We start from the raw sequence: 18,385 nt of genomic DNA on the forward strand, positions 1-18,385 counted from the left end.
AACAACAGATGTTCCCTTGGAAAATCCTGTTGGCAGTACAATCCAGGAAACATCGCCGGCTATGCCAGAGACAACTGACTCAACGCCAACTACACCAGTACAGAAGCATTTCTCCTCACCCTATGTTCATCCCACACCCGTAGTTGATAATCCTGTCAAAAATAATCCATCCGTACCGACAATTGACGAAAATGTTCCCGCACCAGTGAATGTCCCTAAACCCGGATGTTCTTGGATGCCCGATTCCGCTCTTCGTACTAATGCCGACACACATTTTTCAGTCACGTCACCAAGAGACTAATTCCGTTGCCAAAAGTTAAAGCCGGAACAAAAAGAGCTGTAAAAAAGCGTGGAAAGACTACTCTGTCCTTACCGCCTCACCTTACAAGGTTGAACTGGAAGAATCTTCAAAAAAGATGCAAGCTATAAAGGTAGCTAAACAGAAAAAAATTAAACAGAGATTAATGTTTCAAAATGATGCAAACAAACCCAGAGAAATTGAAACTCAACGAAAAAGGAAAGAAAATAAGAACAAACAGGTTAAAACTAAGGCAAAGAAACAAAAAATATCTGAAACTGAATCCGAAGATAGCGCAGAAGAAGAAGATACGGCCTGCTTGTATTGCCATGATTACTACTCTAAGTCCAATGAAGGCTGGTGTTCTTGTACCATTTGTAAGAAATGGGCACATCTGGCATGTGCTGGTTTAGATAGTGACGATGATGAAAGCGGGGTGGGGTACAATGGGGTGCCTCATACTATAGCTAATATCATTGGCAAAGTTCACAGACGAGAACGCTTTCATCATCGTCACTATCTAAACCAGCACATGCTGCACTTTATTTTTGTAATGCACATTTTTCTCAGAAACGTTTGTTTTTTATAACTTTAGCTATATTTTCCTTGTAAAGAAATAAATAAATAAACATAAGATTTGTCAAATGATGGTGTAGTTTTATTAAATATCTAACAAAGTACTATCAAACTTAGGTACCCCGTTCCACCGCGGGTTCCCCTACCAGGAAATTGAAAGAAGAGAGACTTCAAAAATTAAATGCATTTATTAAATTCTCATAACAAAATTTAGTTTGAATAAAAATATACATATTCTATCTAGTTAAAGGTTTTGTTTCTCTAACCAACCATTCCTTAGCTTGAATCTGGCCTTGTTTGTCCAAAACTGCTCCCACAACTTCCAGACATTGCTTGTGATAATCGTTAAGTTGTTTAAGTTCCTCATCAGTTAACATTTCTACTAAAATAAGGTTATTGCTCTTCGGCATTAAAGTAATAGTTTCAAAAGTCAAATATCCTCTATTATTGAAGTTATGGGGAGGCCTCGCTTCAACTACCTGGACTATATCTTCGATTCTAAGGCCAAATTCACCGTCTTTATAGAATCCCGGTTCATTGGATATGAACATACCTGGTTCTAGACCGGGGTCTTCAGGAATGGGTCGCCATGAGATACCCATTGGTCCTTCGTGCACATTCAGATAAGAACCGATCCCGTGACCTGTTCCATGACCGTAGTCCAGACCTACTTGCCAAAGGTATTCACGTGCGAACGTATCCAAGCAGTTACCTTTAAAATAAAAGTACAATATCAAAAAAACTCTATTTAAGTTATTGGCGAATATGTAAAATATTGCATTGTAGTGGTGAATTGAAGAACATCCCAAGTAGCACGATAAAAACATTTTAGTTTTATTTAAAGTTTATAAAGGTTTTATTGTGGTAAATAAGAAGATAATGGTTTTAAAGTTACCTTGTAGATGTACTGCCAAAACTTTAAAACTGTTAAGCATTTGTCACTGGTTTTAAAGTATCTAATAAGAGTATCAAATAATTAATCTTAATAGATAATTTGTCTTATTGTAGTTTTAAAATGGTTTATTCTCAGTTCACTTTAAAACTAATCAGTTTTATGAAGAACTTCCGGACTGTTTGGTTTTATTAGATTCTAGTTAGTGACCTTTTAGTTTTATTTCAGTTTTAAATATTCTCCTAATATGACTAATAAAACCTATTATTAAAACTACTTGATCTCAAGACTATTATGTCAGTAAAACATATGCCTTAAAACTATCTTTTTAGTTTTCTTTGAAGTTGTTTTCTGTAAAGCATTTAGTAGACTATGTATATTAAAACCAAACGCTCTTAACTGATTCAATTTGGTTATCGTAAAGACTAAACTATGCTTCTTGTTAGAAACAATAAAACTAAACTAATCCCCTCTTCTTTCATGTCCAGAATGGTCGCCCATTTGTTTTAGAGCGAAACAATGGTGTAGTGTGTTGTAAAAAGTGGAAGTACAGTTAGTATGGAAGAAATAAGTCGCAAGTACTTAAAATATAAACAAACTGGTCGTTTTAGAACAAAAATACAACACACACAGCACTACGACGCCTCGATTTTAGGTTAGATTCACATTAAAACACAGTGGCATTATTGACAGCAGCATTAAAACTAAACGGTTTTAATTCCAAGGCAACCTTGCTTTTATGTATAATATATGCTCTTGGAAAGGTATAAAATAAAACCATTTGATCTTAACAATTCTCTGTCGATAGACTAAATAGTTTTATCTGGATTTCGGCCATATTGCTTTCTGGGGATGCTGAAAGCCATGATAGATTATAGTATAAGGCTAACACAAAAATTATAAATAAGCGACTTAAAGACATAAATTCGATTTATTTTAACATTAAAATTGTAGATAAAATTATTTTTCTTTCAAATTAATATCTTTCGGATTTAATTTTTTTTATTTATTTTTATTTTTTAATCGCCAAAAGTCAGAAATTTTTGGGCGTGTGAGTTATTTAGACTTATTTTTGTTAACATTATCAATAAAGTTGGGTGCGCAGGCGTTTTTCTATATTGACAGTAGTCCGAAATAACCAAGTACTTTTTATTATTTTATGGTTACAAATACGTATCTACCTATCATACCACATGTAAAAATTTGTTAGCCTATATGGAGTATATGGGTTTAAAGAAACATTTAATATGGTAAATTGTCTTTAAAAGTCTACATTTAAGAAACCTTTTTAAGTTTGCTATAAAACTACCTGCACTAAGGTGTCTTTTAACATGGTTTTAAAAGCACCTTCACAGCAGCTTTAAAACCAGTTGCTTAAGAAAACAAAGTTTTAAGAAGGTTTTTATTTTTGGTTTTATTGACCTCTTTCAAAGTGGGCCCTTTTATGCGGAAAGTATGCGGAAAGCGGTTTTATTGCAACCTTAAGGTTTACTTAAAAACCAATTTTTTTTTAATTTTAGTTTTATTCTACAGTTTTAAAGCATCCTTAAAAGACTTAATAAACCCGTTCGGTGCTACTTGGGGTTCTAATCTCGATATTATTTTTAGATCAGGATTTAGGCTACTATCGATCCAACATCCCAGGTACTTAAATCTATTGATCTCTTCTAAAATGTGCCCGTTTATAGTACAAGGTTGAGGTACATTTTGGTTTTTTCGGATTGACATCACTTTGGTTTTCTTTCATGGATTTCTGTCATCAGACTGAGTTGGTCCTGTCGGTGAGTGGTTGTAGACCTAAGTGGGAATCCGCAATCGACACCGTACCATTGGCGTATCTGATCCTGTTGATATTTACGTCATTCACCTTGACTCCATCCTTGGAATCCCCCAGTGCCTCTTTAAATAGAAACTTGGAGTAAAGATTAAATAGCACGGGTGACAGAACACATCCTTGTCTAACTCTAAGAAATATCTAATAAAGGTTAACGTTCCTAAACTATAATTCCCATTACTTTTAAACTGGAAAACAACCGAGAAGTCATGGAGATCTAAAAACTTCCCGAGTGTGTCAACAAACTAGATGAAAAATATACATATATCTGTAAAAAACTGTAAATAAATTACCTTTAATTTTGGACGGAAATATGCGAGAACCCAACTTAAGTTGCCCTTTAAGAACCCTCGTATAGCACTCTTTCTCAAAAGGGGTCGGCGTTCCAAAATGCAGTGTTCTCGTTACATCAGTGGTACCATCGAGATACTGGCCACCTGAGTCGCAGAGGTATACCTGATCTGCAGTAATCTGTGCGTCTGTATCATGACTAGGTTTGTAATGAATAATAGCTCCATGTGGACCTACAGAACTTATGGTCGCAAAACTCGGCCCGACGAAGTCCTTCTGCATCTTTCTGAACTCTAAAAGTTTGTCTGAGCCAGATATTTCGGTGATCTTTTCTGATTTTACGTTGGCTTCTAACCAGGCGAAGTAGCAGCACAGAGCAGCAGCATCTCTAATGTGGCAGTTGCGCATGCCTTGGATCTCATTTTCGTTTTTGACGCCTTTCATCAAGCAAACAGGTGTTATATCGGTCAGCAATCGGTGTTTCTTGGGGACAAGATCTGTCAGAGCAAAGCTGGAGTGCTCCGAAAACCATATATATCTAAAAATAGAGTAAATTTAACGATTAGGATTAAATTTGAAAATAAAATGTTATTTATTTTTGACTACTGATTACATGACACGTTATGCACAAAATATGACGTGCGTATCCGACTGAACTACCTGTACTCCAGGAAAAGAAGAATTTAAAAATCCAAAAATTACTGTGCACTATTTTTCAGCTCGAATATCTGGGGGACGTCAAAAAAAGGCCTACCATCTCGTGAGTATCGAATTTTTTATTGCGTCATGGTTTTTTATTAACATTTAAGTAAAAAAGCGTCTTTTTTATTCATTTCAATATTATGAACAAACTATGAATTGTATGCGTTTTATCATCATTTTCTTTTTTTTGGATTTTTTTACCTTAGTTCATTTTTTTACTATTTTTAATAATCAATTAAATTTTCTGTATATATTTTGAACACTGCCAAAAAAACAAATGCAAAAGAATGCCAATACTAGTGCGACAGATTCGTGCAAATATTATAAGAATTGTGCATTTAATGATAGAAGCATATAATTTGGACTACATATACTACACATATAAAAGTTCAAAATTAGATATGAGGCCATCTCAGATTTTACCTATTAGAAAAATGGCGGGCATGCAAAATGGCGACAATACATATGTGACGAATAGCACGATAACTTTTGAGCGAAAAGTCCGACTTTAACCAAATTTGGTATATGGGTTCTTTTTTCATGTATAAGATCGATGTCTTGAACCGGAAGAATCTGTTTACCCAAAAGCTGTGTTTTTTCTGGTTTTTATGTAAAAATATGTTGTCTTTCTTTCAATTCCTTCACCCTGTATATATTAATTTTTAAAAAAGTTAATACCGCCATTGAAAAGAACGTAAAAATATTTTTTAGGAAATATTTTGAACTCTTTAGTTATGTTAATTACCAATAATAAATGCATAACGTATCTTCACAGGTACCTATGAACTTATGGGCGGCAGATTCGTGCAATAATATAAGAATTATTGTGCATTTAATGGTAGAAACATATTAGGACCACACACACTACACATACAACGATTCAAATTTAGGTATGAGGCCATCTTAGATTTTGTCTTTTACAAAATGGCGGGCATTCAAAATAAATCTGCCGCACATAGGTACATGTGAAGATACGTTCTGCATTTATTAAAAGGTAATAAACATAAATTAAAAGTTCAAAATATTTCCTAAAAACTATTTTTACACTCTTTTCAATGGCGGTATTACCTTTTTGAAAAATTAATACATACAGGGTGAAAGAATTGAAAAAAAAACATATTTTTATATAAAAAAAAAAACAGGAAAAACACAACTTCTGGTAAACCGATTCTTCCAGTTCAAGAACTCATCTTATTCATCAAAAAAAGAACCTCGATGCCAAATTTAGCTGAAATCGGACTTTTCGTTCAAAAGTTATCGTGCTATTAGTCACACAAGTATAGTCGCCATTTTGAAAGACTGGCATTTTTGTAAAAGGCAAAATCTGAGATGGCCTTATATTTAATTTTGAACCTTGATATGTGTAGTATATGTGGTCCAAATTATATGCTTTTACCGTTAAATTCACAATAATTCTTATAATATTTGCACGAATCTGCCACAGATAGGTACATGTGAAGATACGTTATGCATTTAATAAATGGTAATTAACAAAACTAAAAAGTTTAAAATATTTCCTAAGAAATATTTTTACGCTCTTTTCAATGGCGGTATTAACTTTTTGAAAAATTAATATATACAAGGTGAAAGAATTGAAAAAAACAACAACATATTTTTACATAAAAACCAGAAAAAACACAGCTTTTGGGTAAACAGATTCTTCCGGTTCAAGACATCGATCTTATACATGAAAAAAGAACCTATATACCAAATTTGGTTGAAATCGGATGTCTCGTTCAAAAGTTATCGTGCTCTTAGTCACATATGACATATGTACATTGTATAGTCGTCATTTTGAATGCCCGCCATTTTTGTAAAAAGAAAAATCTGACATGACCTCATATCTAAATTTGAACCTTTTTATGTCTAGTATATGTGGTCCAAATTATATGATCCTATCATTAAATGCACAATTGTTTCACATTGGGACCGTGCAAGTTCGGCAAAGCGACCCCTATTTCTACGCTCTGTACTTTTGTTCGCACTTTTAATTATATTGGTCAATTATATTAGTCCTGGTTACTGGATAATTGTCAAGGCTATAATCCAAAAAAATAATAAGAAGAAAAAATAAAAGATTCAGGTTATGTACAGAAAACGTAAACAATTGTAAGTAAATAAAATTAGTTATTAAAATGCAGTACTGCAAGCAAAATACAATTAATTAAATTTACCTTTGATGACAGAAGGTATGAAATTTACGTCAATTTGACAATTTCAATTGACAATATGAATTATTTAAGATAGTTGTAATATTTCTCCGCGAGTCGCGCACGGTCGTTTCTCGTTTCCCTTACAAGTACTTGCACACCGCGAATACCACCGGATAATAAGTTTAAGGAATAATACGCTTAAAATATTTTTAAAAATTATACACTGGAGAATACACAACAAACTTGAGCAAGCTTGTGACACAATTTGGATTTAGAAATGCATTCAGAGGCGTCATTTGACAGGGTCGGGGGGGGGGGGGAGCATTTGCCCCCTCCCCCCACCCGACCATGAAAATGACTGAAATTTACAAAAACTACATTAATTTTATTACTATAGTATTGTATAATGTATTGTATATATAATGCTTGCCCCTCCCCCCAATCAAAATTATGACGCCCCTGAATGCACTGGGAACGAGGGAAACCCTGTTCGCTGTAAATGTACTTGTGCAAAGATGAATGTATGTTAATTAGTCAGTATATACTTCTGTGTTTCTTGTATAACCGCCTTATCGAATTACTTAAAAAGGAAAATTTAAGACATTTGCTAACGACACTATTTTCTTAGCGGAATGTCTTGAGGATTTACAACAAATGGTTGACAGGGTGGTAGAAGTCGGCGAAGAAATCGGACTGTCCCTTAACACAAAAAATACACAATTTATGATAATTACAAAACTCCAACAGAGTCAAGAAAGAATAACAATACATGGAGAACTAATTAAAAAAGATGAAAAATATAAATATCTAGTGCGGCAGATTCGTGCAAATATAAGAATTGTGCAGTTACTGATAGAAGCATATAATTGGGACCACGTATACTACACATATAAAGGTTTAAAATTAGCACGATAACTTTTGAAGGAATAGTCCGATTTCAACCAAATTTGTTATATAGGTTCTTTTTTTGATGTATAAGATCGAGCTCTTGAACCGGAAGAATCGGTTTACCACAAGTTGTGTTTTTCCTGATTTTTTTGTAAAAATATGTTGTTTATTTTTTCAATTCTTTCACCCTGTATATATTAATTTTTCAAAAAGGTAATACCGGCTTTGAAAAGAGCGTAAAAATATTTTTTATGAAATATTTTGAACTCTTCAGTTACCTATATTAATGTAATAAATGCATAACGTATCTTCACATGTAGGTACCTATGTGCGGCAGATTCGTGCAAATAATAATATAAGAATTATTGTGCATTTAATGGTAGAAGCATATAATTTGGACCACACATACTACACATACAAAGATTCAAATTTAGATATGAGGCCATCTCAGAATATTATTAGTTTTATAAAAATGGCGGGCATTCAAAATGAATCTGCCGCCCATAGGTACATGTGAACATACGTTATGCATTTATTAGATGGTAATTAACACAGCTGAAAAGTTCAAAATATTTCCTAAAAATATTTTTACACTCTTTTCAATGGCGGTATTACCTTTTTGAAAAATTTATATATACAGGGTGAAATAATTAAAAAAGAAACAACAAATTTTTACATAAAAAACAGTAAAAACACAAATTCTGGTAAACCGATTCTTCCGGTTCAAGACCTCGAAAAAAGAACCTATATAACAAATCTGGTTGAAATCTGACGTCTCGTTCAAAAGTTATCGTGCTATTAGTCACACTTGTATAGTCGTCATTCTGAATGCCCGCTATTTTTGTAAAAGGAACAAAAACTGAGATGGCCTCGTATCTAAATTTGAACCTTTATATGTGTAGTATATGTGGTCCAAATTATATGCTTCTACCATTAAATGCACAATAATTTTTATAATATTTGCACGAATCTGCCGCATATAGGTACATGTGAAGATACGTTTTGCATTTATTAAATGATAATTATCATAACTAAAAAGATAAAAATAATTCCTAAAAAATATTTTTACGCTCTTTTCAATGGCAGTATTAACTTTTTGAAAAATTAATACAGACAGGGTGAAAGAATTGAAAAAAAAAAAACAACATATTTTTACATAAAAACCAGGAAAAACACAACTTCTGGTAAACCGATTCTTCCGGTTCAAGACCTCGATCTTATACATCAAAAAAAGAACCTATATACCAAATTTGGTTGAAATCGTTACCTTTCTCTTTGTGAAGACAGAGAAATCAACTCAACCACCCACATGCTTGTGGTATAGTCATATGGTGCCTTGAGGTATACCTTTTAAATTTCACCCATCGCCAGGGTTTAATAAATAAAATGCCAATGTAAGACCTTTGGTCGGCATTTTAAGGGTTTTAACCCATGTATTTTTGATGGCTTAGCATATAGAGCTTGCTTAGAATACTGATGATGCTCTCTTTAGAGCGAAAACGTTCTGTATTTTAATGTAGCCCTTTATTGGGGTTTTCAAACTAATATACATTTTACACAGAAGATCTTTTTCTTCAATTTTTGTAATTAATGGTATACAGCCAGCTACAGGAAAATTTTTCCTTATGGATTTTTTCTATTGACTTTTCCCCAGATATTCCAGTTGAAAATAGAGTCCAGTAATTTTCGATTTGCCACGTGCTTTATCGGCCTCCTGGAGAACTATACAATCTGAACAACTAATTTGAAAATCTGAGTGACATAGAAAATGAAATTTTTAGTTATCTATATATACATACCCTTCGACTTTATTGGTCAATTCTTCTATTTTCTTCTCGATATTATCGTAGTTTTCAATCTTGTAGCTACTATTTTCAACCTCGGATTCCAAATGTTCCTTAACAGCACTACTATTTTGTTTATCGTTCAAAAATACTGTAAAATTATTGTTACCAATGATGACATAGGCAAAGAATACCGGGTTGAATTCGATATCAGAGCCTCTAAGGTTCAGAAAATAAGCTATTTCATCCAAGGCCGATAGTACTAGATACTCAGCATGCTTCTCTTTCATGGCAGTATTGACTTCTTTCAGTTTTTGTGCTACCGATTTTCCCGTATAATTCCTCGCAAGAGGCTTTACAGGATTTGTAGGTCTTGCCGGTCTATCGGTCCATATCAGTTCTATAAGATTCGTAGCAATGGGGACCAGTTGGTGGCCAGAGGACTCTAGTTTGGATTGGAGAGGGTTGAATTTGCTGTACGAATATACTTTAGGATCGACACCTACTTTGGATCCTTGTATTAGGTTCTTAGAAAGCCAATCGCCTAAAAAAAAGAATGAGTGACAATGAGAATAAGGAACTGATTATTCAAATGGAAAAATTAGCTATTTACTAATGGTTTGTTTGTAAGTTTATAGTAGAAAACAATAAATATTTTTAAAACTGAATAAACTGATTTTATTATTTATTTGTTATTATTTTTATTAATTTATTAATGGAAGTGGAAGTCGGAACGTCAAATAAACTTAATTTCAAACTTAAATTGTGGCTTATTCCCAAATAAAATAGTAAATTACATAAGATGCCACAAGTAAATAGCTTCCCAACAATATTATTTTTGATGAATTGAAAAGTCTCAGATACACCATTCTAATAAAAATTAAAATGGTAAATAATAATTTAAATCTGAAACTTTTCTTGTTGGAAATTCTTTCTGGTACATCCTTCATCTGCGACTTTTACAATTTTTACAATTTATAAGACCGCAGACGACGAATATATTTATTATTTTTATTTTTGCGATTTTTTTACAATCATCGATTTACATGTTTTTTAATTAAAAATTAACAATGTTTACAAAATTATTCTGATTTATTTAAGTTGTTGTTTGTTTGGGTTTATACGTCTGCGTAACTTGGAACCATATGGGAAACCTTTTTAATATCAATTTTACGAAAAAAAGTCATTCTTTATAAAGTGCTCTGCATAGTCTAAAACCTAAGATACAATCATCAGATATCAAATTTTGTCAACAGTATACGAGGTATGTCAAAAAATAAGAATTTAGAAATTCTTTCTAAATTCATATTATTTGACACACCTCGTATAAAATTAAAAAACTTGGATAACTGATGGTTGCATCTTGAGGTTTAGACTATGCACAGATTTTTATCAAGAATAACTTTTTTCCTAAAATTATTAATAAAAGAGTTATTACATGTCTAATAAATAAAAATGATGTTCGGAATCAGTAATTTAGGAAAATTTCAGAAATTTTTTTTTCAAGTAGAAGGCTGTTATTGCATATTTGAATATGGTTTTTAATTACAAATAACTTTTCATAATAAATTTTTTTGATTTTCCCATGTGGTTCCAAGTTACGCAGACACCCTGTATGACTGAGGTCACTACATCAACGTCAACAAAGGATAACGAAGAGAGACTACGTGTTTGGGAAAGAAAAATCCTAAGGAAGATCTTTTGGCCTGTGCTTGATGAAGCAGCAGGACAATATAAGAACTATATAAAGGGTGACTCATTTAGAGGTACTTTTTTAAAAAAGAAAAAACAATGAAAAATGAATTTTATTTAAAAATCTTTATTGTCGTAAAAGAGAACCTATCTATCTATCTAATTAGCCTTCTTCGGTCCATCTTTGGACATAGGCCTCCCCAATCCTTTTCCATTCTTCTCTGTTTGTCGCTACAGTTATCCACCTAGAGCCAACGTGCTTCTTGACATCATCTGCCCATCTCATTTGTGGTCTTCCTCTGCTTCGTTTATATTGCCACGGTCTACAATTTATGAGAATTTTGTTCCATCGGTCTTCCTTTTGTCTTATAGTGTGTCCGGCAAATCTCCATTTCAACTTTGCAACTTCTTGTCTAACATCCCTAACTTTGGTTTTCTCTCTTATCCACTCGTTTCTCTTTTTATCCAATAGTTTTATGTGCAACATTTGCCTTTCCATTGCTCTTTGCGTCTTTATGATCTTGTCCATGTTTGCTTTTGTAAACGTCCACGTTTGTGAACCATAAGTGAGAACAGGGAGTACGCATTGATTGTATACCTTGGTCTTAAGATGTTGTGGATATCTTTTGTTTTTAAGGATGTAGCTTAGTTTTCCAAATGCCGCCCATGCCAGTCTAACTCGTCTTTTGATCTTTGCTGTTTGGTTTTCCTTGTTAAGTTTTATAATTTGACCCAGATATATATAATCGTGAACTTGTTCTATTTCATCTTGTCCGATCCTCATTGTGATGTCCTCATCTGTATTTGTTATGATTTTGGTCTTGCTGTAATTCATATTAAGGCCTATCTTTCCGGCTTCTATGTCCAGTTCTTTCATCATTTCAAACAATTCTTCTTTTTTATCGGTTATCAATACGATGTCATCGGCGTACCTTAGATGGTTCAAGCGTTGTCCACAAATTTTTATACCTTTTTCTTCCCATTCTAATCTTTTAAAGATATCTTCCAGAACCTGATTGAAAAGTTTCGGTGATATTGTGTCACCCTGTCTTACGCCTCTTTTTAAAAAAGAGAACCATTCTTTACAATTACTTCTTAAAGATAATTTCTTTCAAATGTTGACCGTGACTGCGGTTAAGACGGTCCATTCTGAAGGTCTAATTCTCGATGACGCGTTCGAGCTTTTCGATTGGTATTTGACCAGTGACTCGAGTGCCTCAATCGTAGCCGGTTTATTCATGTAGACTTTGGACTTGAGGTAGCCCCAGAGGAAAACGACTAGACGTGTGATGTCACAGGATATAAGCGGTCAAGTCACTGGTCCGAAGCGTGACATAAATTGCTCACCGAACCGTTTTCTCAGTAAAGCCATGCTTTCACGTGATATATGGCAGTTGACGCCATATTTTTGGAACCAAATGTCACTTAAACTACGAACTTCAATTTCTGGTACCAAATAGTCCATTATCATGGCGCGATAATTGTCTCCATTCACAGTAACATTCTGGCCGGTCCAAGACATGGACCGACGATGACATCGGCTCATAAACTACACCAAGCAGTGGTTTTTTCTGAATGTATTGGCAATTCTTGAACCTCTTTGGGTTGCTCATCAACCCAGATACGGGCATTTTGTTTATTCACGTCCTCATCGCTGGATAGGACAGGACACGTGCCACGGCAAAACAACGAAAGATGGACGAGAAACATTTTACATTGGAGATCACGCGAGCATAGTCGTAGCAGAGGAAGACCACAAAGACGATGGCTAGATGACTTCAAAGCAAAAGTGGGGAGAAACTGGTACCAAATATCACAAAACCGAGAAGAGTGGAGAACTCATGGGAGGCCTTTGTATAGGAGTGGATGCAACCAGGCTAAAGAAGAAGTTATTGTTTTCTTTAGGGACATTCACTTAACAAGCTACATGTTTTTATGGATTCGGCTGCCTCTAGAGATGTATATTCTCGGGATGAATACAGTCACTTAACTTCCACAATATTATTGTCACTTACTGACCCGTCCGGACAAGCTCGTAAAAACCCATAACCTTTTTCAAACACAGAAACAATCCACACTGCTTTACTATATTTTTTATTTTGATAGCAATTTCTGGCTGTTCTTCGTTTCTTATCAGATAAAACAATTGTTCCAGATATTGTTATCGCGTTTCCTCTTTTTACTTCTTTATCGATGATTATTCTGCCGCGCCGTTTTCATTTTCTAATATTCCATAATCTTTATATTCCTGCTCTTAAAGAAACTGTTTATTAGATTTTTTTCTTTCTCATTTAATTTATACCAATCCAGATTAGCTCCATATAACAGTTTTAAGTTCTACTTCCATCAGACTAATCAATACGTTTATTTAACATACCTATTATTAAGTGACAACACATTTTTCTTTTGTCTTATTTATTTCTGTTGTTTTCGTACAGAAAAGAAATCAATATAGATGTAAGATTTTTAAAATTGATTGTTACCTATTATTCCTTGTATATTGATCCTTTTTTATTTTTAATATGAAGGTGAAAATATTTTTAACCTCTCCTCAATTAATTTTAGAAGTGGTTATTTACTGCTCTTACTCCATATCTATTTACATATCGTCCAATTGTTTTCCCTTAAATTTAGCTCACCACAAATGCAAAAAGTAATGGACAATGAAAATTTTAAAGATAAAGTAATAATTTCAATTAAAATCTTTAATAAACATAAAAGTGCGACAAAAGAGAAATACCATGGATGGTATTATTAGAAACACTATTTGACAAATGAAGACTATGCTCCAATTCCAATTCAAAAGCTTCAGAGATACATGAAAAAATGCAGATAAAAAAAGACAACTTTATGGCACTTAAAAACATTAAAATGCCAATTGCCAACTAGGGTTTAATCGAAACAGAAAGTACCGGCCCTAAATATATCAAAATCTAATACGGCCAAGGGGACTGAAAATATTTCAACAAAAGTAGTTAAATTAATTTCAGAAGGTCACGTTGATGCGTTATAAATAGACGTTATAGTAGTAGGCTTATATTATCTACTAACATTAAAACATTTTGTTGTACAAAGTAATTGATATGGCAACGCTGTTAGGATAAAGTTCTGTGTGACGCGATTGAAGCAGAAGGCACTGCTATCTATCGAACATAAATATTACCGATGGTGTAGATGGCGCAATGTCATGGCGCACAGTGATTCCAAATGCTGAAAACGTGGTCATAAGGCGAAAAAAGGAGTCCCTATTTAGGGATTTTCATGTTTACAGTTGTTTTCTCATACTATCGTAGAGTCCTAATACGCAGGTATGAGGAAGAGACTGAATGTATTCTGGTTCACAAATCAGGAACAAGTGGGCCATGTCCGGGGTTATTTTGGCCGGCAGAGAAAGTGAAAAAGAACGCGTATATTGAAAACGCTGTAAAAAGTTTTGTAGTTTATCAATTTTATCGCTCTAAAGCAGATTCTTCTTTTTAAAGTATGTAGTAATGTAAGATGTAACTTAAATCAACATTTATTAATAATAAATGCCTTAAATTTGTTAATGCAGAAATAGTGAAAATATACTTGAAATAATTAAAATTTTGTAAAGATGCATTCAAAAAGTACAAAATTCTGCATAATTCTGCGACTAATGTTTATTAGTCTAAAAATATACAGAGAGAGTCTGTAAAGTGGAATAAATTCAATATCTCAAATAATAATTGTTTTTTTGGAAAATGCTCAGATCCGTCGATTAGTATTTCAAATTGTCCTTTTTGACATTCAATAAAAATGTATACAGGGTGTCCCAATTTAGAGATATGACGTCATCGTCGATTTTCTTAAATGGCAACACTGTCATTTTGATAGCTAGTTTGATAGGGTTTGTAAAGTTATACATAACTGCAAAATATCAAATTTTTATTCTCTACCATTTACAAGATAATATAAAATAACAAAGTTATATCTGTAATTTGGAATATATTCAATAATTAAAATACTAACTGTTTTTTTGAAAAATGCTCAGACCCGTCGATTAGTATATCAAATTGTCATTTTTGACATATAATAATAATGTATACAGGGTGTCCCAATTTAGAGATATGACGTCATCGTTGATTTTCTTAAATGGCAACACTGTCATTTTGATAGCTATTTTGATAGGGTGTGTAAAGTTATACACAACTGCAAAATTTCAAATTTGTATTCTCTACCATTTACAAGATAATAAAAAATAACAAAGTTATGAAGAACAAGAAGTAATCAAATAATAATTGAATTTATTTATTTCAATTAAGCAAATGCTCATAACGTTGCCCATTGACAATTTGACAATAATTGAGGGCAACATTATGAGTTTTTGCTTAATTTATTGAAATAATTAAATTCAATTATTAGTTGATTATGTACTTCTTTTTCATAACTTTGTCATCTATTGTCAACTATTATCATCTAAATGGTAGAGAATACAAATTTGAAATTTTGCAGTTGTGTATAACTTTACACACCCTATCAAAATAGCTATCAAAATGACAGTGTTGCCATTTAAAAAAATCAACGATGACGTCATATCTCTAAATTGGGACACCCTGTATACATTATTATTATATGTCAAAAAGGACAATTTGATATACTAATCGACGGGTCTGAGCATTTTTCAAAAAAACAGTTAATATTTTAATTATTGAATATATTCCAAATTACAGATATAACTTTGTTATTTTCTATTATCTTGTAAATGGTAGAGAATAAAAATTTGATATTTTACAGTTATGTATAACTTTACAAACCCTATCAAATTAGCTATCAAAATGACAGTGTTGCCATTTAAGAAAATCGACGATGACGTCATATCTCTAAATTGGGACATCCTGTATACATTATTATTAAATGTCAAAAAGGACAATTTGAAATACTAATCGACGGGTCTGAGCATTTTCCAAAAAAACAATTAGTATTTGAGATATTGAATTTATTCCACTTTACAGACTCTCTCTGTATAGTAAGGATATACAGAATCACTTTGGTTCAGCTGCCTATAACTGCCTATGCATTGCTGACAGTTGTTTGAATACAAAAGTGGGAAATGACGCATATTACATGATTCTGGCGATTGTTGAGTATGTATGGGTAGTTGTACCTACAGAAGTAATAGGTTCTGAATATTATACTTCATAAAGAAAATGTATTGGTAATCAGCAGTTTCAAAAGTCCCTTATAATATAAAATTTTAAACAAAAATGCGGCTAAAATAAAATTTTCGAATTTCTTTCGTCCATATTGGATCCGCCATTTTGTATAAAAAAAAGTAATGTTAGATTTGTAATCAGCGACCTTAACCTACCAAATTTGACAAAAAATTTTCCTTTTTGATTGATATTTTCAATTTATTTCCGCCATGTTGGATCCGCCATTTTGTTTTTCAGAAAAAATTATGCCAATTTCTTAATCAGCGATGCCAAAAACCCTTGAGAACGAAAGTAATTTCAAAATGTATAAACAATATACGCTTTTAAAGGTTCATGACCACGTTTTCGGCATTTGGAACCACTGTGTGGCGGCACAAATTCTTAGCGGCAATTCAAGATATAATTCTTGTTTAACGAGATTTTTCATATGTTTAGGAAAAAATATTCAACATTTTATTGGAAATATTTTCCATTGTTACAGTTTTATATATGTTGTTATTGAAATTTTATCCAATTTCTTACCGGTAGCTTTATTATAAGCCGAAACATATTATTTTTTCCTACTGTGGCAAAACTGTACATTCAAAAATTTTAAAAAAATTCATAAGTATTTCCTAGGATTATATCTTTATGCTGTAAGAAAATTAACAAAATTGTATGTTTAGTTTTCCCGCTTTATACTTGAAAAAAATGAGTTTTTTTGAGTTTTTTCGAAAACGAAAACATGAAGTTTGCTCAAAATTTGTCAAAATACTTCTAGTGATCACATATACCTTCTCAATTTTTTTCAAATTTTTTGAATGTGTAATTTATTTTTGGGGGGGGGGGGGGGGTTCAGATCAACCTTAAGCTAAAAACGGGCCTCATCGGAAAATATTTTTTTCTGCTCTAAGCGCACGAAACACATTCCTCATTAACGCCTACTTTCGTAATACAGCTAAATAATTTCTAGACGTTGTGTCGAGATAAGGATGAAATGTCAAACATTACTGAATAAGAAAGCAGATTTAGGTGATACTATTCATGCACGATCTCCCAACAAATCCTCACCAAAAAAGTACCTCTAAATGAATCGCCCTTTATAAGAACACTATAAGAACTAAAAGAGCTTGAAGTACTTTACCCAGACGCCAACATAATAAAAGAAATACAGTCCAGAAGACTCCAATGGACAGGACACCTCTGAAGACATTCTGACCAAAGAACAGTAAGGCTGGTATCGGAGGAAGTCTCCACTCCGGCGGCGAGATAATATATAGCAGGAGACCTGAAAGCTATGGGCGTGGAGAATTGGAGAGAGATTGCTCAAGACAGAGAAGAGTGGAAACATGTTGTCGAGTCGGCTAAAACCCACAAGGGTTGTAACGCCATGGAGTAAGTAAGTAAGTAAGGTCACTAAATCCACTAGTCAATTTTAGAATTTTTAACTTTTTTTTTATTTATGTAATTATGTTTATTTACAATCTACATCATTAAAAGAGTATTAAGTAAATTTTTTTCCATGTTTTTGGTCATGAAGAAGAGACTTCCAATGATGTCTCATCTTATTCTATTTATGTTTAAAGTTTTAAAATAGGTCCTGAGGCCAGGTTCTATCTAGTCTCCTTGTGACAGGGCCATTATGAAATAATTCCCTTACTAATTCGTTGTCATGGTGAATGGTACGCTCGTTTTGTGATTCCGAGGCTCGATGGATTTCTTCTCTAATGAAAGGTATATTTAAGTCTTCGTGAAGTGTTTGATTAGTTACATACCAGGGTGCATCCACTATTGATCTTAGAACTTTCGACTGAAATCTTTGAATGATATTCAGTGATGTTGACTTTGCACAGCCCCAGAGGTGTAGTCCGTAGTACTAAATAGGTTTGATTATTGCTTTATACAGAAGAATTTTGTTTTGGATGTTGAGTTTTGATCTGCGACCAAGGAGCCAATACATTTGCCAAAATTTCAAGTCTAGTTGTCTTCTTTTAGTCTGTATATGTTTTTTCCAAGTAAGACGTTGGTCAAGATAGAGGCCAAGGTATTTAGCTTCTGTTACTGTTGGTATTCGTACATTTTCCATTCTTACAGGTGGGCATGTGTTGTGGCGGTTTGTAAA

At 33.1% G+C, this 18,385-nt stretch overlaps 1 protein-coding gene across 1 annotated transcript in view; it reads right to left on the reverse strand.

Annotated features, from left to right (window-relative positions):
• Positions 1-1,047: 1,047 nt before the first annotated feature.
• LOC114333767 (xaa-Pro aminopeptidase ApepP) overlaps positions 1,048-18,385 on the reverse strand; it is a 29,133-nt gene continuing 11,795 nt past the window's right edge. The window contains exons 2-4 of the mRNA XM_028283760.2: positions 9,434-9,962; positions 3,894-4,429; positions 1,048-1,586 (exon numbers count right to left, since the gene is read on the reverse strand). Coding sequence (XP_028139561.2) covers positions 1,111-1,586; positions 3,894-4,429; positions 9,434-9,962 — 1,541 coding nt within the window. The 3' untranslated portion in view covers positions 1,048-1,110. The remainder of the gene's footprint in view (positions 1,587-3,893; positions 4,430-9,433; positions 9,963-18,385) is intronic.

Source organism: Diabrotica virgifera, chromosome 1 (assembly GCF_917563875.1).
Source record: "Diabrotica virgifera virgifera chromosome 1, PGI_DIABVI_V3a".
NCBI classification, from domain to species: Eukaryota; Metazoa; Arthropoda; class Insecta; order Coleoptera; family Chrysomelidae; genus Diabrotica; species Diabrotica virgifera.